At 48.7% G+C, this 20854-nt stretch overlaps 1 protein-coding gene across 1 annotated transcript in view; it reads right to left on the reverse strand.

Annotated features, from left to right (window-relative positions):
• The window catches only part of LOC142559556 (uncharacterized), a 121574-nt gene that overhangs the window by 86297 nt on the left and 14423 nt on the right, over positions 1-20854 (reverse strand). The window contains exon 3 of the mRNA XM_075671135.1: positions 2400-2607. Coding sequence (XP_075527250.1) covers positions 2400-2607 — 208 coding nt within the window. The remainder of the gene's footprint in view (positions 1-2399; positions 2608-20854) is intronic.

The raw sequence follows: 20854 nt of genomic DNA on the forward strand, positions 1-20854 counted from the left end.
TGGTCATAATTCAACCGTGCCGAGAACCATTTTGACGAAGCCGTTGGCCCGTTTCCCATAATCGTGCGAGCCGTGCCCGATGGGCGTCGCGGTGTGAACGGCCGATCACAAAGCGATGGGATGAAACTAGGAGATTTGCAGGCGCAATTTGGAATCAGATAGCGCTAGAAAGGGATAATTGGAGAACCGCTGGGAGGGGGCGATATCCGATTTATCGTGCCCAATTTTATCGTTCATTCATCGTCTCCAATTCATCAACTCACTAATCATCTCCAATTCGTCCTGCAGTGGACATAAAAATAGGCTGTCGACGATTTTGTGGAAAATTATCACTTTGCAATGTCACGAATCCGTTCGAAACCAGAAGGACGAAGCTCAGCCAAATCCACGTATATTATACCAATATTCCGATGCATGGATGAACCACTATACCTGCCGCTCCCTCTAGTGATTCTCGCAAAAAAACTCTATGACCTCTATGACCTCGTCTGTCACGGACACTCGTTCGAGCTGCGCTTAGAGTCCGAACAAAAACTGATAGATGGGAACTCTGACGCTACGTGCCTACACGAAAGCTGAGGGTTAAGCGTTTCAACCAGAGTTGGAATGATGGAATGACAGGCTAATTCGCACTATGCGGGATTATGCAAGACTCGGGTGGATAAAGCTAATGAAAACTGAAATTAAATTCCACTTGCGAATCCGAGAAAAATAATAAACTCAATGTGACAGATGCAAGAAAAAAAAAAGAATAACGAGGCCCGAATTGAAATGTAATAAAATTAATAACGATAAAGACAGCAGATTTAGCTCGGCAGTGGTGGGCCGTGCACATGTACACTCATTCTAGCCTCGAAACTGCTCAGACTCGAAACTGGCGTTCATTTGGAGCAATATAGGCCTAGAAACGGGCAATAAGTCGCAAAAATTTCGCGCTTGCTCGCCCCCTGCGCATGGTTAACATGCACGGTCCCCCCAAAAAAATGGCACAAGGAGACTCGGGCAGCAAGACATAGGAATAATATTCAACCCACTTGACCACGGCGGAACGCGTTCGCCTTCATATAGCGAGCGCGAGCGTAGGAGATTGAGGTAAGCACAGAAGCCCCAACCATGTGCGAGTGCGGCGGGCTGGAGAGGCGTAGGGGTGCCTCGGGCGCAACCGGCAGAGGGGGGTCATTACTTTACCCCAAGTCCCCAAACGACCTCTGTCAAACAAGCGAGCCTCACTACGTACACTACGTACACCAAACGACCTCTGTCAAACAAGCGGGCCTCACTACGTACACTACGTACACTGCGTACACTACGTACTCGCTCCCCATTGGGAGCGAGTACGATTGCAAAATGAGACCCGTAAGGTGCTCCCCACTAGCTGAAACATAAGTTAGGCACACGTTACCTTTCTAATGCCTGAATAAACGTCACCCGTGTATTTGGTTACACCGTTCCTGCAGCGGCCTGTTACCCACACACCGTCTCCAGCACGCTCAAGACGCTTCAGGTATCCTACTTCGGCTGCTTCCCTAATACAGCCTACTTGTTTTTTTTTTTTTTCAGTTCTCAAGAGACCGTGGCGAGCAAAATTAGCACAAGCAAAAAGACAATTGACTCGGTGAGTTGACTCTTCGGTGAGACAACTTTTCCCGTGTGAGCGGTCTTCTTGTTTGCGCTAATTTTTCTCGACACCAATGCAACACAAACTAGCCCAACAATTATTCAAGAGACCGGTTAATAGAACAAGCAGTCGTGAAAGATATTGTGTGACTATGGGCTCTTGTGTTCAGCACTCGATTACCTTGCTAAATCGTTTCTTTTGAGTTTTCTTGTTTTGTTTTCTTTTTTTTCTACATATATACTTGAGAATATGACATCGTTCATAAATTTCGCCTACTAGTAATGTTCGTGGTAGCCACGCAATCTTGGTTCAGTGCCCGATTGTGGGTACCTGGCACGCGCCTTAAGGTGAAGTGCTACTACTACCCCACTACGTACTACTACCGCACCACTACCACTGCCTTTAATACTATTACAATAATTACTAATCACTACTACTATTACTACTAACTGACAGTACCACCATTAGCGCTACAACTGCATACAACCTGAACCACAGCTTCTTAACATAACTTAACCCTTTGTTAACCACGGCAGTAGCAGCAGACCTTCGTGGAGAGGAAACGTGAAGACGGCTATGGTGCGTATATTGCAAGCTGTTTTCTGACGCATAATTATGGTTATTATTAAATTCCTACGTTTAAATTTTTTGTACTTCCGTACACTTCTTTTTTTTCCCTCCCTTTATATATTTTTTCTCCTACCATCTCTATTTTTGGCCAATACCCCCGAGTAGCGGGTAAGCGCCATCGACTGGGAGTGAGAAGAAGAAGACCACGTACCCTGGTCAGTAGAGAGCGGCGGCGGCGGCCATCTTGAAGACCTCCTCCCCGGGACCGGGAGCGCGAATGCGGAACGACCACTGTAGCCCACATGGCTACCAAGGTAGGCGCGCAAGCACCATTCTTCAGCTCACGCACTGGCGTCCGCCATATTGGCGTTCTATTACCCACGCACGGGAGCCTCGCTACGGGAGGGAACGCCGAGCGCCTGCGGAAAGACAAGAAAAAACGCGGAGGCCCCTTGTGTGAACGCGGTTTCACGCGCGCGTTTCGCAGTGCAGCTCCGGCGATCGCGGCAGTCGCGGAGCGACGAAAGTCGCCGCGTCGCTGAGTGAAAATCGCGCCACGTGGAAAGGCCTTCGCTCGGCTCGTTCGAATGGCGAGTGGGTTCAGACTGAGACACCGTCTATGCAATAAGTACGCCACATGTTGCGACAAACACTGCAGGGCTTAATGTTACATCGAATCACATGACTTGTACTTCGAATATATACGGCTTACATGAAATCACATCGCGTCTTTGTTTAAACTGTTGCGCATTATTTTGTTGGTCACGAATGAAAGCAGTGGGAGAAGTGGCGTTGCCTTTCTTGCCTGGTACGTATGAATTAAACGAGAATATGGAGAGCATTGCGGACATATGGTAAATGAAGCACGAGGCGCGAACTTCAAGTGCCACGTCCGCTTGGCGTAACTACTGGAGAAATGGGATTTCGTGTCAATTGGTCGTCTGTCAACGGCCACGCAAGCACGCTGGGTGTATGGAAAAAAAGAACACAAATGATGTGACGCAGGGGGCCGTTTTTTCGTCGAATTGTCATGACTGCGACAAAGTACATGCGGACAAGTGATCCCGTCAGCAACACTTAGCATCTAATATCGGCCGCCTAGAAACTGCAAACAACGATATTTGCACTGTGGGGCGCGCACGTGTAAAAAAGAAAAAGTTAAAGTGCTGGGTTTTTACGTGCCAAAACCACGAGGCAAGCCGTCATAGTGGGGGACTCCGGATTGATTTAGACCACCTTGGGTTCCTTGACGTGCACTTATTGCACGGGTACACGGGTGTTTTTGCGTTTCGCCCCCATCGAAATGCGTCCGCCGCGACCGGGATTCGGCCCCACGACCTTCGGCTTAGTAGCGTAACGCCAAAGCCACTGAGGAACCACGGCGGGTGCACTTGGACGCATGTAAGGAAGGTCAGCTTTTTAATGTGGGCTGCCTCAAGCACCGGATCTTGTATTTGCTTGCCTTTTTTGAATGGTGCTCTTATCTAACTGCGGTGCACCCTCTTATCCACTCTATTAGTGTATGTCATACTGAGGTAGAGAAAAACGCCTTGTGTCTGTGTTTGGGTCTTACCACTCTCCAGGATTATCAAGTACCCAAGAATACCACGTGGTCTCGACAGCCACAGCTAAGACTCTTCCGTCGTTACGCTACGGTTTAACGCGTCTGTAGGCACGCTCTTGTGCCGAAGTATACACGATCTAACGCCGAGGAAGCGTCATGACACTAAAAGCTAAACACGCGTACGAGACGTCGCTTTGCCTTGTGGGACATTTAAACCTGCGGGCATTTCTAAAGCTCGCAGGCAACATTATTCAATGTTAACGCGCGAACTCTGAACGCGGCAGCTGCATGCGTTTTACGTTCTCTACAGAGTATCACCGTAACGCGACGCGACACCGTTTACACTGGAGCGTAATCACTTGCTGCGTTTAGGGCACCCTGTGACCACGTCCATAGGAGCCAGTGGTCGCCGTCATGTGGCGACCTCTCACTGTCATAAATGCCTTCTTGCATCACACATCCAGAGCTCTTACAACAGCTTCTTAGGAGGCTGTTAGTTTACACGGGTCTTTACTAACGTTTGGTATCGATGTGCGTTTTATACGCTTTGTAACCTTACAACCAATTTTCGTGATAGCCGAATATGAAAGAGAACGCCAAATTCGTACTCAAATAACATTTACAGCGCAAGAAGTTTAACCTTAGACGTCGTTGGCTAAGTGACCCTGCCGTTGAAGAATTGCACCGATTTGGTGACCCGAGATGTGCAATGTACTGAAACGCTATTAAAGCACACTTTGCACGACGAACAGCGAGGGTTGACGGCGCGCGCGCATGCGCTGTGGCGCGGCCGCGCAGATTGCCGGGCCAAACGCGGACACTGAGCGCGCGAGGATCTTCGGCGGTGGGACCAACAGCGACCGCGATGGACGCCAGCGACACCAGTCCGGACGACCGGCGGGCAGGCAGCAGCAACCGGGCAACAGGTCGCCGTCGGTTCCCCCTTCACCCGCTGCGATGGGACGCGCTACCACCAGCCAGGAGTCGCTGCGATCGGCCACCAACGAAGCAAGCCGAGGTGCGCGCTCGATTAGTATAAGCAGAGTCCTTCCATGTTTTTAAAGCGAAAGCTTGACTGGCCGCGAACTTGCGATTTCGCCGTGGCCGTGCTCCGAGGAGGCACATGGCGTCACAACGAGCGCCTCTCCGCGGATATTTCTCTCTCTCTCTCTCTCGCTCCCTATAGTCACTACTGCGCATGCGCCACTAGTAGCACCGAGCCACAGGTGTTTCGCCGCTGCGCAGCGCCCCGCCTTTCCGCGGCCGCCGTTTGGTGTGACGTCACACCGCGTTCCTCGTCATTGCGCTCGCCTCCGCTCGCTTGGCCAGCTGCATCGCATGTCTGATAACATGTCGGAGGATTGAAAAGGAGAGCTCGCGTGCGCCGCGACCACAGTTGAGGCGGCAGTATGGACGGCGACAATTCTGATAAGCAGGAGGAGGCCTGGAATCGTCATCGGAACTAGATGAAGAGGAAACGAATCGCCCAGGAAACAAACGAACAGCGCGCCGAACGACTGGCTAAACGCTGCAACATAGCTAGACAACCAGACTAACCTGGACTTGCAATCAAGATTAACCAAGAATAACCATGCTACGCATTAGCTTTCGCTACGTATATCCTGGCATAGCCGAGCTAAGCCACTGCCAATTTTTTTAAATGGAAGGACTGTGGTATAAGTACATACGTGGGACAGCCGCGGCGTGGGTGAAAGAGCGAACGGGAGAACCCTATGTCCCAGTTAAGATTATATAGGGTGAAAAACGGAGTTTAGGGCAGGCCGAGTAATGCGTGGGGCGGATAACCCAGCGCTTTATAAGAGTTATGCCGAATGGTTGCCAAAGTATAGAGAAGCGCAGTCAAGGACGTCAGAGGAATAGATGGTGTGATGAAAATTAGGAAATTTCCAGGCATACAGCTGGCACAGGGCAGGGGTAATAGAGATCAGTGGGAGGGGCCTTAGTCTTGCAGTGGACGTAAATGGTTGCTTATTATTATTTTCTTAGGCGGACGCAGAACAGTTTCAACCTGCCCGCATGCTGGTGTCCCGCTTTACGGTGTATACCGAGACGTATACAAATGGAGCGGCAATGCTGGTGGCGACATCTCGCGCACCTCAATTCACCCAGAGTGTGCAGAATAATATTGCGCTCAGCGACTACGCTCAATTATATTACATATACCGCTAGGTTGGTGGCGAAAGAAAAATCATGCACGATACATATTTGTTTATTAAAACGAACCTTTCTTTGCCTACCACCGCATCCTTTGGCGCGAGGCTGCCGGGCGCTGTCTCGCCAAGTGGACGGATCCCGTATCGGGAGCAATAGTTATCTTTCAAAACTGGACAGATCCCGGAGACTACGTGTGTAATCAAAGATGGTGACTTGGTGGGCCTATGCCGATACCAGTGAATGATACGTGCCCTCACAAAAAGGTTTCAAAGTGGTTTGTAACACGACCCGATCCTGGAAGCAATGCAACCAAAAGCGTGGGTGGGCCAATCCCGGTGATGTGTCACTATATTGCGGTCGCCCAGGTGCAGCGTGTCTACTTTAGTTTTGGCGTCTGTACCTCGGCGAATGGAGGTGGCGGATAGTCATAGAAGTTCCGGAGAAGAAAAAAACACGAAAAACAACCGTGACGTTAGCATGGAAGAGTCTGGTGCTGGTTTATGTCTCTGATGATGTTCGTATCGTTCAGCGCGACCCTGAAGGACATTTTCCAACGTCTCGCTTTGGAGACGCGATTGATCACGTCTTTGCACGCCGCATAGACACGTGCAGCGGTGGCGTAGAGGTAGAACACCCGCCTCGCGTGCAAGAGGTCCGTGGTTCGAATCCCCGTGCCGGCAATTTTCCACCGGATTAAAAAAAAATCCGCGTGTTGATAAAATTGCACAAACAGGCCTGGAGTGTGGCCTGATCCCGGTGACCAGAACCGGTAACGCACTCCCTCACCAGAGCAGGATTGGCCACCCTGGTGATGTACTTGGCCACAACCTCCTATATGAACACAACAATCAAACCCCGGCGCTCAGTCCCCAGCGGCTGCGAAGCAACTGACTACGGCGACGGTCAGACCTGCGACGCAGCAGAGGGTGCTAAAAATCACTGGCTCCGGACAGGCCGCCCTTGGAATATGAACCTGGCAACGTTTAACGCTAGAACGTTATCTAGTGAGGCGAGTCTAGCAGTGCTATTGGAGGAATTAGAGGGCAGTAAATGGGATATAATAAGGCTCAGTGAAGTTAGGAGGCCGAAAGAAGCCTATACAGTGCTAAAAAGCGGGCACGTCCTGTGCTACCGGGGCCTAGCGGAGAGAAGAGAACTAGGAGTCGGATTCCTGATTAATAAGAATATAGCTGGTAACATACAGGAATTCTATAGCATTAACGAGAGGGTGGCAGGTCTTGTTGTGAAACTTAATAAGAGGTACAAAATGAAGGTTGTACAGGTCTACGCCCCTACATCCGGTCATGATGACCAGGAAGTCGAAAGCTTCTATGAAGACGTGGAATCGGCGATGGGTTGTAGCTGCTGTGTGGAATTTGTTGATTGACCTGTTACCGTAGACGTTCATTATACAGGCTGTTAGTGCGCTGCAGTGACCACAGGATGGTAAGAACTCGAATTAGCCTAGACCTGAGGAGGGAACGGAAGAAACTGGTACATAAGAAGCCGATTAATGAGTTAGCGGTAAGAGGGAAAATAGAGGAATTCCAGATCAAGCTACCGAACAGGTATTCGGCTTTAACTCCGGAAGAGGACCTTAGTGTTGAAGCAATGAACGACAATCTTGTGGGCATCATTAAGGAGTGTGCAATGGAAGTCGGTGGTAACTCCGTTAGGCAGGATACCAGCAAACTATCGCAGGAGACGAAACATCTGATCAAGAAACGCCAATGTATGAAAGCATCTAACCCTACAGCTAGAATAGAACTGGCAGAACTTTCGAAGTTAATCAACAAGCGTAAGACAGCTCACATAAGGAAGTATAATATGGATAGAATTGAACATGCTCTCAGGAACGGAGGAAGCCTAAAAACAGTGAAGAAGAAACAAGGAATTGGCAAGAATCACATGTATGCGTTAAGAGACAAAGCCGGCAATATCATTACTAATATGGATGAGATAGTTCAAGTGGCTGAGGAGTTCTATAGAGATTTATACAGTACCAGTGGCACCCACGACGATAATGGAAGAGAGAATAGTCTAGAAGAACTTGAAATCCCACAAGTAACGCCGGAAGAAGTAAAGAAAGCCTTGGGAGCTATGCAAAGGGGAAAGGCAGCTGGGGAGGACCAGGTAACAGCAGATTTGTTGAAGGATGGTGGACAGATTGTCATAGAGAAACTGGCCACCCTGTATACGCAATGCCTCATGACCTCGAGCGTACCCGGAATCTTGGAAGAACGCTAACATAATCCTAATCCGTAAGAAAGGGGACGCCGAAGACTTGAAAAATTATAGACCGATCAGCTTACTGCCAGTTGCCTACAATCTATTTACTAAGGTAATCGCAAATAGAATCAGGAACACCTTAGACTTCTGTCAAGCAAAGGACCAGGCAGGATTCCGTAAAGGCTACTCAACAATAGATCATATTCACACTATCAATCAGGTGATAGAGAAATGTGCGGAATATAACCAACCCTTATATATAGCTTTCATTGATTACGAGAAAGCGTTTGATTCTGTCGAAACCTCAGCAGTCATAGAGGCATTACGGAATCAGGGTGTAGACGAGCCGTATGTAAAAATACTGAAAGATATCTATAGCGGCTCCACAGCCACCGTAGTCCTCCATAAAGCAAGCAACAAAATCCCAATAAAGAAAGGCGTCAGGCAGGGAGATACGATCTCTCCAATGCTATTCACAGCATGTTTACAGGAGGTATCCAGAGTCCTGGAGTGGGAAGAATTGGGGATAAAAGTTCATGGAGAATACCTTAGCAACTTGCGATTCGCTGATGATATTGCCTTGCTTAGTAACTCGGGAGACCACTTGCAATGCATGCTCACTGACCTGGAGAGGCAAAGCAGAAGGGTGGGTCTGAAAATTAATCTGCAGAAAACTAAAGTAATGCTTAACAGTCTCGGAAGAGAACAGCAATTTACAATAGGCAGCGAGGCACTGGAAGTCGTAAGGGAATACATCTACTTAGGGCAGGTAGTGACGGCGGATCCGGATCATGAGACGGAAATAATCAGAAGAATAAGAATGGGCTGGGGTGCGTTTGGCAGGCATTCTCAGATCATGAACAGCAGGTTGCCATTATCCCTCAAGAGAAAAGTATATAATAGCTGTGTCTTACCAGTACTCACCTACAGGGCAGAAACCTGGAGGCTTAAGAAAAGGGTTCTACTCAAATTGAGGACGACGCAACGAGCTATGGAAAGAAGAATGATAGGTGTAACGTTAAGGGATAAGAAAAGAACAGATTGGGTGAGGGAACAAACGCAAGGTAATGACATCTTAGTTGAAATCAAGAAAAAGAAATGGGCATGGACAGGACATGTAATGAGGAGGGAAGATAACCGATGGTCATTAAGGGTTACGGACTGGATCCCAAGGGAAGGGAAGCATAGCAGGGGGCGGCAGAAAGTTAGGTGGGCGGATGAGATTATGAAGTTTGCAGGCATGGCATGGCCCCAATTAGTACATGACCGGGGTTGGTGGAGAAGTATGGGAGAGGCCTTTGCCCTGCAGTGGGCGTAACCAGGCTGATGATGATGATGATGATGATGATAGACACGTTAAACGTCGAGTTACGTTTTGTACTTGTCACTCTACATGCGCCCCGCGCTTACAACTCTCCCTGCATTACGACACCATCAACGTCTCGGTATATTGCGCATTGCGAATCTGATGGAAGCCGTCGAGGAGCCTTAACGCCCACCGATACCCAGCGTGCGTGGGATCCGCGTAATTTCTGCTATGGTGCTGGAAGTGCTGGCAACATTTACGTCGCCGGGTTCTCCACCATAATGATGCGAGGCGAAGTGACCGCCGATAACTCACCAATTTACAAAACTGGGGGAGAATCGAGTCGTCTTTCTGTCCCCATTCAATTTTCCCTTCCCCTGTTTCTACACGTCAACTACACACATCACGTTTGTCTCCCTCTGCATTCTCCGATTGCACTGTCCGTTTGCTTCCACGGTTGTTATCAACAAAGAAAATTGAGTCCCTCTGTTCCTTTTGTCCTTCTCGCCCAATGACAGAGAGGGTCTCGACTTTAACATATTTGATGCCTTCAAGTATACAGAACAAGAGGGTTTATTAAACAGTTGTCGCCTCCTAAGTTCACGTTACTACGTGGCGCCTGTGGTCAAAAGTATGTATCACATCCGCTGCCAAGGCCGTGAGGGTGCGATGGCTAACACACTCCCAAGGCCAGATCTAGCAAATGTACACAAATTGCCAAGAAAGTGGACGAAAGAGCGGCAGCCGGGTAGCTCAATTAGTAGAGCGTAGAACGCGTAATGCGGAAGACGCGGGTTCGGCACTTGCCAGCTGCAAGTTGTCGCTTCGTCCACGTTCATGTTCCTTTTCCCTCATATTAGCTCCGCACTTCAGCTAAAACTACAGTTATTTTCGCTACGGTGTCTTTGGATTCATTTCCTGTTGGCTTCGTGTGTTTGCGACTAACGAAAATAGAGCCCCTCGCTTACACTCCTCTCTTTCTTTCTTTTTTTCTCGTTCACTGCAATTTAACGTGCAAAGCATGTTGGCAGAATTAAGTTTGTTTCAAGTTGCACAGAGGTTCAATCAAGTGTCAAGCTAATAAATGTTTGTCCTTGCCACCCACATTTGTTTGCTGGCTTTGCGATCAAATCAACTGCCAACTCATTCATTTCTGTGCCTATTCGCCGTACCAAGCATACAGTCGAAGCTCGTTAAAGCGACGTCACCTCTGACAAGATAGCTTGGTTATATTCTACATTTGTGATCAATGCACACGCTGATATCGTCGAAAAAAAAATTGTGATCGCATCTGTGCGAAAGAAACGCAAGTGGGATGCCTCCGACGGGCCATCATGTCTCAACTGTCGATTTTGATGGCCCGTCAGTGTGTATACCTTGGCACGCAGGCACGTGACAGGTTAAGGAAACAACATTACAGACGCACGTTGCACTGCAGTTAGTGTGGAATCGTCTGATACATCCTACACACAGCACAGGCCCTCCATTGCTTGTTGGCTGCTGGCCAGCCAATCCTGCGGGCCAGCCAATCCAAGTTGTTGGCGAAAACGCGGGCGTACGTCCCATTTGTATAGCTCCGTGCTACAGACGGATTTCTTAACTTTACTCCACGTTAAGGGCTTCCGCAAAACTGATTTGTGATATTCAGTGTGTCTTCGTTTCACGAGATGTCGATTGATTGAGCCTCGCTTTGCCAGGACCTCCATGCGGACTTGGCTGCCTGTCGGGCCCGCCACGCCAGTTGTTGCGGGTCACGCGGGTCCGAAATGAACAGTAGGACCTCCCAGTGCTGTTCGTGGGCGGAATGGTTGAATGCGGGGACTTTGGGAGCGTGGGAGCATGCCCTTGTGAAATGGAACAGCGACGTATACTCTTCGCAACGGTGACATATGCAGGAGCAAAGAGCAGGGTGGATAGCGGGATAAGCACTCAGATGGCGGAAAGGTTTTGAAGCTGCCGCCAGGCAACAGCTTCGTCCCTATTGCGATAACTGTGTGGAGGAGGGGGGCTACTGCCGGCGGGAGAGCGCGAGGCTGTCGCTATCGCTTTCAATGCTTCCGATTTTCTTCGTAACGGAAGGTGTCGTCTGCTGCGCGCAGACGACACCTTAGCCGTCCCTGGTACAACGCTCGTGATTGGCTGTCGCACGAGCCGAATTAAGCCAAGCCCATCGCGCCACGCGCACATCCGAGGCATTGAATAATGGGGAACCAGTGTCCGAGGGAAACAAAAAATAAAAATGATAGACGCGAGTCGCAATCGCGAAGACAGGCGACACCTTCGCGGCGGCTCTGCGCACGTCCCGCACATGCGCGTACGAGGCATGGCGCGACTCGCGCAAGCGGTGTCGCGATTCGCTGCAGTCTCACGTATCAGACGCGGCGGCGGCGGCGGCAGGTATAAAAAAACGTCGTCCGCGTCGTCTGCGCGTAGCAAAGCGTAAGCCTAAACCTCCACACGTACGGGAAGCGTGCACACCGCCCCTCTATGCGACCACGTTACGCCCTCTTACGGAAAGAGGGGGGGGAGGGGCGACGGGAGGAAGTGGGACGACTGTTCTGTACCTGCGACGCCTTTGTTATATCGGGCACTATCCGAGCGGCTTCGTTCTCGGGTGTCGAGGATGTAAAAGGAGCGCCCGACCGCGTGGTGCCGTGCGGTCCACTTTGGCGGGAAAAAAGTAGCGCGCACTTCGGACGGTGTGCGAAGCTCAAGGTCACGGTGGACGTGCCGCGCTGCGCGCCTTGCGTAAATTTTGACTGCTGGAAATGGATTGATATCATGGCGCGTGACGAGTTGTTTAGGCTGATTTAGTAAATTACCTTCTTTGCAATAAAAGAAAAAAGAAACACTCTTATAGTGGCAAGAGGCTTCGTAAGCCAGAGGAGATACAAAAACGAGGGACCTGTGGCGACGCCACCGTGAAGTTCCCGCACTAGTTCACCGTGACGTCACCGATTCTGACGGCGTCCGCTGGAGCCTAGTTAAGTACTTATCGGTAACGATTGGTTTCATTGTATACTAAAAGAGCCAAAGAAGGCACTTGGAAAGTTCCAAGAACGCTTACTGAACCAGAACGACCCAATGTACGAAAAATAAAAATACTTTGAAATCCCTGACGTCATATTGAAGCGCCGGTCCTGCGGTCAAGGCGCGAATTTAAAAAAAGGATCCTACAACTTCATTTTCTCCTCGAACAATCAAACTATTGACGCCAAATTAACGAGAATAAAGTTTTGAGGGAATACTTTGCCACTTTAAACTCGTTTAGCGTTTAACTGTTCTTTTGAGGTAATGGAATTTACGCCGGCAAAATTGTGGTCCGGTTTTAATGCAGAAGCGGGCTCACAAGTGTCTGTTATTGCAGACACTGCTATACTGTCTACTTTGTTATCTTACCTGCGGCAAAAGTTGATCACTTTCTTCACCTTATGTTCTTTTTTAAATAATTGTTCTGGCGATATTATGCCGTTAAGTGAGTGATGTCATATGAAAGGCGCCTAACAGTCGATCTAGGCTTGCCAAAGCAGCGCGGTATCAGTTTTATTTGACGCGCAATAAAAGAAAAATAATCACCGCGCTCGCTGGTAGTGCGCGTGACGTCACACGTGTCTCAATAACTCGCTTTTCCGCACATCGCGCCAGGCAGATTTCTACAAGAGCGCACGCTTCCCCAGCCCCCCGACGCACCTATGACGTCATATTGTATGAGGCGAGCCATACGATGTCAGGTTTCGTACCCGAGAAAGAAAAGCCTTTTATGAAGTTCTTGGTGATTTATTGACGCCTGATGAAATAGATGTCGGTCGTTTTATACGTAATAGAATATACAATGGGCTTTCAATCTCGGAACGTTTCTGGCACCGCCGCATGATCCCTTTAAGTCGCGTAGGTTATCACAAATTTAAGCCTCATCTATAGATAATTTGGCAATACAAATGAAAAAAGCTCATTTCATAGTGTTTTCCCTAATCTCATTCTCTGTCGCCTGAGCGGAAAGAGGTGTAGATAGAACGGAGATATAGAAACAAACAGAGAGACAGAATGGACAGACAGAAAGATGAGGACATGGAGATAGCAGACAGAATGACATACAGATAGTATTTATATAGAAAGAGAGACAGACAGAACAGATAGAAAGACAGACAGATAGAATAGATAGAAAGACCGATAGAGACCGACAGTAGAGACAGTGTTATTTCGTCGAACTGTCTGCAACGAGCGTTGCTTAACCAACCGTTACGTTTGGTCGCAAACAGAAAGTTATAGTTACGCGAGTCTGCATACGTGGCATGCCATATACGGGCGAACCGCGCCATGTCCCGTGCAGACGTTCGCAACTGCGATCTAGGAACGAACGGCCGTTTTCACCCGCGCGACGTGGGACCACATAGCTCTGCGGAAGAGACGTCTGCTGAGAAAGAAGCTCGCACGACACAATGGAGACTCAATTTAGTGCCAACTCGTCTCCGCCGTACACGTGGACTGTGTCCCAACGTAAGTGCGGGAAAAGACGTCACGCCACGGATGACGCCACCGCAGACGGCGCTGAGCAGACGACAACGACGCGTAACGAACGTCTTCTTTTTTTCCAAGTCCGCCGTTCTTGGCACGCGCAGCGCCTCGACGTAAAGAGCGTATAAAAGGCTCATTGTTGCCTCCCGGTTTATCATGGCGCCTTATCTATTATACCGCTTGCGTTTGCAACGTTGTATCTTGTCGCACATTTCTTCATTTTTTTTTCTACATATTTATTCTTGGGTGATCGGGCAACATCACCATGATGTTGCAGGTCAATGTCAGTGTCACCGCCGTGACAGCGGTCGTCGAGGAAAATAACGCTGCAGCAAGAACTCCGCGATCGTCTGCTCGAAAACGAGGGACCGTAAAATGTACGACGCTGGCGAGATTAAGTGCCGGGCGCTTCGTCTTGTATAACACTTTCTGAAAAATGAAACTGAGCGCATGTAGTTCAACGCGGCGCGTGCACAATGCTCACAGCGGCAACGACATTCAAACAAGAAAGAACGAGAAGATGGATTTCACTTGCCCCGGTATAAGGGCAATAGAAATCACCCGAAGGGTGAAGCCCTGCCAAAGCTACAGAAAGGCTTATAACCCCGTATTTCAAATTATACAGCATAAAGGAGGCTACGCTCAGGCCATCTTGCACTCGAAGCTATATTCCTCCACTCCACCGAGTCGAGCATGCAGCGACGCCCAACTTACTAACGAAGACTGTTCACTTCTCGATAATTGTCGCGGATGATCATGAAGTTCAGTGACCACTTCTCTCGATGAGCAACGCTGCTATCTATACTTTCTAGCAAAACCCCTCTACTTGCTTGAGTCGACGTACAGTTGAATGGGGGAACGCTCTAAAATACGGGGGGGGGGGGGGAGGAGGAGGGGTCAGTGTCCCGCTCGAGCGCCACGGGACCGCGGAGATTCCCTCACGGGACCCACGGGACCGCGGATTGCGCGATCCCCACGAACGACGCGTGTACTCATCACACGCTATCTCCAGGATATGCCAACTTTATTATTACACCCGTCTACGGGATCGCTCCAGTTTTGTTTCGTTTTTTTTTTTTTTTTCACTGTCTCCAAGATAGGCACACTTTTCTCGGCGAGAGAGCGACCGCGCTGACGCGCCGCACCCCAGGGTGAAAAGCAAAGAAAGCTTAATGCGCTTGAAGGCGGGTATTTGTTTGCAGTGAGCGCATTTTATTCAGGTATATATACCGTTTGTTGCTTCATTGCGCGATTTCGTTGAGAACAAAACCGTTCTGTAAATCGGCAGATCTGTAAAGCCAGTATACGGACAGCACCTGGAAGGCGAGTGCTTCACGAAAAACGTGCGAGCCCCTAGCAATTGCCGGACATTCTATATATAGATATGTTGAAATTGAAGTAAAGTATACGCGATTGTTCGCATTTTTCCTTATGTCCTCAAGTTCGTAGAACTGAAAAGTAAAATTTTTGTCGATGAGAAATAACACCCATTTCCGGTTGCTCATTCTCTTGATTGCTTTCTTTTTGTGCGTGCGTGTGTGTGAGTGAGCGTGCGTGTGTGTGCATGTATCAGCGTGAATTTTACAACGAAAGTCGGGAACAGAGTGTCCAAGTATTCCAGCACCGACCGCAACCCAAATTTCACCCCAATATTTGCAGTCTTTCGATACACCGCTCCAACACCTGCATGTCTTACGCGTAATAGCTGTCACGTGTTTGAAACGCGTAAAATAGAAGTGTTGGAACTCACAATTAATTGAACACATTTTTGCATTGTCCTAACCATGGTCAACAAGTACGCAGCAATGCCCGGATCCGTGTCCAATGCGCGTGATACACCCTCTTCGACAATCCTCCCTTCCTGCGGACACCAGCCTGAACGCTTTCCCTAAACCCCCATTGTTCGAACTTCCGTAGGCGTACGGAAAAAAAATTTCAGCATTTCAAGATAACGTCACTGTGTTCATACGGAAAACCATCGCACGGTCAGGAGGCGCCGTGTCTGCTCTGCTGTGCAACTTAAAAAAGTGCTGGCCCCATCCTGTACAGGGACGTCACAAAAATGACGCGCCGTCTCGAACGATAAAGCACGCGCGCTTGCGTCAATGCTTGCCTTTAGCCTGATGCGTTCAGTCCAACCCGGCCCCTGCCGTATGACGTCTCCTTGGCTATGCTCACTGCGACGAGCGCATGCGCTGCCACGTTGTGCAGCCCAGTCAGGTCAGAAACTGGAGGCACGTATAGCACACCTGAAGAATGGCGCTCCACATGACGGGCACGAAGTGAACACCAAGTAGCCCTGTCGCATTACTTACGAATCGAAGACTGTTTTCCTACGCTGCGCGTTACTGTAGTGTAGTGTACTATATAGCCGCATACATTTACTACGTCACAATGGCAGAGCGGGTCCACGATATTGACCCACGATACTGATGCCACGACACTGAAAACACTACCGCGGAGCGCAAGCTGTAGCAGACGGCGACCGGCAAACAGACGACGACACCTAGCAATATGGTGGCGCCATTTGCACCTCAAGTTGCAGCGCTGGTTGCTGATTTGGACGCACGGCGCCTAGTTCCTTCTAGGCACTTAGAATTGGTGGTCACTGTGTTCAAATATTAGCGAAGAAACGGCTTTCTCAGCGCCCGTTTCCAGTTCACGACCGTCAGAAGCACCGATTGCTTATATTCCACGGAAACGAGGAATGTGTCTGCGGTGAAGAACAGTGAAAAGACATCTGGAATATTGATGGAGTACAAGGATATAAAACGCGTGCACTTAAAAGAATCTTACGGTCATTCGGGGCCGATAAAGGTCTTCAGAAATCAGAATACATATTTAGCAATTCTTTTACGGTAAATCAGTAAGAGAAGGGAATCGCTTGCCGGAGTATCTCGTCGTTTGCTCGACAATGAAACCTTCTCAAGTTGCAACATGAATTTTCGGACATGTTTCTAGCTAAACCGCCTCTATTACGTATATTTGCGCACTCCTCTATTGGTACACTGCTGCAGTATCTGCGTTTGCATAAGGGTATATGCCCGGCTTTATGTAATACTTGTGCCGCGAGAATAGCGCTTAAGCCTGCTTCCGGACTGCAAACTCAATTGATCGTCTCAAACGTGTTTACCTAACCTCCTCGTTGAGACACACTACCCGAGCAGCGGTGTAGAAACAGTAGACGCAGTCTTTTTTTTTTCTTCTCCTTCACTGACTTCTCGTTGGCTCTTTGCGTTTCTTTGGCGTCATTGTTCCGCTCACCGCCAGCTGCAGACGCAGATGTTGCCGAAGGAGTCGTACGTAGGTACGTCCGCAGACCTGTACGTCACCAGTGCCCAGCTGCGCCTGTATACGCCGGGATCGGAGGCAGTTATAGCGATAAACAAGCGGCGCATTGTTGTGCGTCCAAAATAGAAAAGAAACGTGACGAAAGCAGTCGATTCTCTGAAGTGCGAACGAATTGTGCCGATCAGACTTAAGACGCACGCTCTCACTATGCTTTCAACGTGCCTCGTTCGAGAGCCTCGCGCGTCGACGCCGCGTGACGTCAGCGAAGACGTCACGAGTACGCGTGGGCGTGAAACGGTGAAAGCGTGCAGCAGAACTCTTGTGCGTACGAGAGAAGGGTAGTTGGAACACGTGAACATCGCAGGTGAAGGCATTCCCGACATCTCTTTTACCGGTTTGCCGCAGCTTGAGGGAAAAATGTTGCGATGCACATTATGAACTAGATAAGTACGGTATTAAATGTGAAGAGGTCGCAGATGGAAAACCAGCCTTCAGAAAGAGCGTCGCTGACACGTGGCCAGAACCTGTTCCCACTTTAATTCTTGTTCGTAGGACGTTTTGATGAACTACCCAGTGAATACACTTCGCCCATATAGGACATCCGTATCATATGTCCCAATGTCCATGCTCCCTTTCGGAGACAAATAGGACAGCAGCCGGAGGTCCACTTTTGGATATCCTACCAGAATGTCTCAAGGCTATCGCTCATCGACCTGCTTCGGATACCCTACCACGGCTGTCCCAAGGTTATCCCACGTGGACCTTTCTTGAAACACACGTTCCTCCGATCAAAGCTTCTTCTTCAAAGGGACACTAAAGCAAAACACTAAATCAGCTTAAACTGATAAAACATTCAATGAAAGCTCTAATGTCGCTATTTCTGAAATATTAGGTTGATTATGAAGAAAGAGAAAATGAAGATAGAAGTTCTTTTTTTTTTTTTCAATTTTGCACCTAAACCCCAACGCCGTGACGTCAGTGTCACGTCACAGATTTCAAAGTATTTTTTCGTATTTGGGTCGTGTCGGCTTTCTAAAGGTTCCCGATACTTGGCCTGTTCAATCTTGGGTTCCTTTAGAGCGCAATCTAGTCTACCTTTACCGCTACAGAATCAACTAGGCCATAGAAGAAGCTGTCGAAATCTACGACGTCAAAGCGAGCTAGTGCGAAAGCTTCAAGGAGGCGTCGCCACCTGTCTTTAGTCCCGGCATTTTTTCTGGCTTTCCGAGGGCATTCTCGCGGTGGGAGTGGCGTTTTTCTTTTTGGTAATTTTTTTTGGCAATTGCGAGACGGTAATTTTCTAATACAGAAGGAATCACGCTGCTCACAACTGTATTGCGCTTAGTGTTACACCGAGCGCAATACAATCATGAACGTCCACCAACTAGCCCCGTTCATTGTTTTACTAAATCACATTGCTCTTTAGCGTCCCTCTTAAGTTTTCTCGTAACAGAATTACGTTTTCTTGCTTGTTCGAATTACAATCCGAAGCTATGTCACGTCTGCAGCACGCGTGTACATCGTACTTTGCGAATTTCCTGACGCAATTTCAAAACTTAAATTAGTTCAATATAAAGCATTTGCGCCTGGCGGAAGGCCTTGAAGAATGAGGAGTGTATGCTGCAATTCCGCAAGGCGTATTCGTATCCAACGAATTCTCAGGATGACACCATGTTTCGAGATATTTCATCGATTTCCAAAGTGTGCGACGAAATACATTGGCGTACGTTCCAGTAACATTTGTATTCCAATGCATAAGACGGCATTTTTTAAAGAAGTAATAAGTGTGTTATTGTCTAAAAAGTTGGTAAATATTCTGTATGCCCCATATACCCTCCATCTATAATCATGTACTATTATATAGAATCCTGTACGAAAAATCTGCATGTTCCCATATAAACCCACCTGACTATGTAGGATTATGGAACGGGACGTAAAGGTGTTTTTCACTAGGGAGGAATTAGAACCGTGCCATCTGCCATAGGCGGTCTTTTATTTAATTTGCAGTTTAATAAAAGACACCCTATACATAGTGATGGATCTGGAGGACGATCCCACCGCTGTCCACCAGTTATTGGATCTTGCCGTTGAGTGCGGGAGTTGGCCGACGTTGAGGAGGATTTTGAGATGAAAACTGGAGGTTTATTTACATTATTTACAGTAAAAACATGAAGTCATTAACAGTCATAACGTCACTGATGGCCGGCAGCAAATCGGACGCTGCGGCCCGTGGCAAGAAGCCCGAAAGAGATGAATGAAGGAATGCTTCTCTCTGCCGCCTGTCCCTGGCTTTTAACCCCTTCGGTGTCTCGAGGTCACGTCCTTTTCGGCCAGTCGTCGAGCCCGCTCAGGTGTCGTGATTCTCCTCCAATGGTAGGCGCCCATGCGAGTGCAGTCACATTCGGCGGGTGGGGGGTTGCTCCAGGGGCTCCACCGTAGGAAGGGTGACTTGCCACCGGCGTTGCCTCGCGGCTTGCAAGCGCCGTCACAATAGGCGGATGGTGGTTCCGAGGGCTTCACGGTGACTTACAGCCGTCGTTCCCTCCGGGTTCGCAAGCGCTCAGCGGGGGGGAGACGGGTTGTTTTCGAGTGACCTTTCAGAGCTGCAAAGCAGCTTTGCTCGGGACCCAGGTTACCTGGAATCGTACCAGGCTCCCGCTACACTTTCGGGAGGAGTCAAGCAATAGCTCTACGAGCGGCGCACGAGGTGGGGGACGCCAACTTGTCTGGACGCGCTGCGCCTCGGAAACGTGGTAGATGCGCTCCTGCGCACCTGAATTAGGTGCGACGGCGATTCGATGTGGTCTGGTGAACTCGAAGGATGTCAGGAAAAGGTCCCGTATCTAATAGCCACCCACAGGATGCAGTATTAGTTCATCACTCGGCTCACGCGACTCCAAGTGCATCCACACATACCAAACGGCCCAACGGTGAAACTCTCTTGAAGCGTCCTTTTCGAGGGAAAGGAGAGTCGCTAAAGTCACTCTCTCATTACGTCACGAGGTCGTTCCGCGGGAAAGCGTGACTTATTGCGTACACACGTGACTCGAGTCGACTGCGTAGAGCGTACTTCGCAGCCGCGCTTTAAGGGGAAGCTTTAGCTCGGATGCTCCTATCTAAATACACGTGAAAGGAGAATTCGTTTGTCTCGGCAACAGCTGCAACAAATTTGACCAGGTTTGTTGCATTTAAAAGAAAAACTCAAAATCTAGTGACAGCTCGTTTCGAATTTTTGATTTAGTCGTCAGTTTCTTTATTAAATATTCGAAAAAATCACAAATTTTCAGAAAACGAAACTATGAAGTTTACAACTCTAACTCAGCAATAAAAAAACGATACCACTGTTTTGTGAATTGCACCGAATAGTACATCTAAAGCGGTCAAAATTGATATGTTACGCATGAATCTCGAAAAATTATGAAAATACAGCTTTTGCAGAAACCTTGTGCACAACGTAACGAATTCACGCAAGATATAAATTGACATATTGAATTTGTCCGTTTTGAATGGTCTAATGGATACCGTGTATGGAACCGCGACATCTGTTCTGGGTGCAGAGGTATTAATTTGTAAACTTGGTGCTTCT

This window comes from Dermacentor variabilis, chromosome 10, assembly GCF_050947875.1.
Source record: "Dermacentor variabilis isolate Ectoservices chromosome 10, ASM5094787v1, whole genome shotgun sequence".
In the NCBI taxonomy this organism is placed as follows: domain Eukaryota; kingdom Metazoa; phylum Arthropoda; class Arachnida; order Ixodida; family Ixodidae; genus Dermacentor; species Dermacentor variabilis.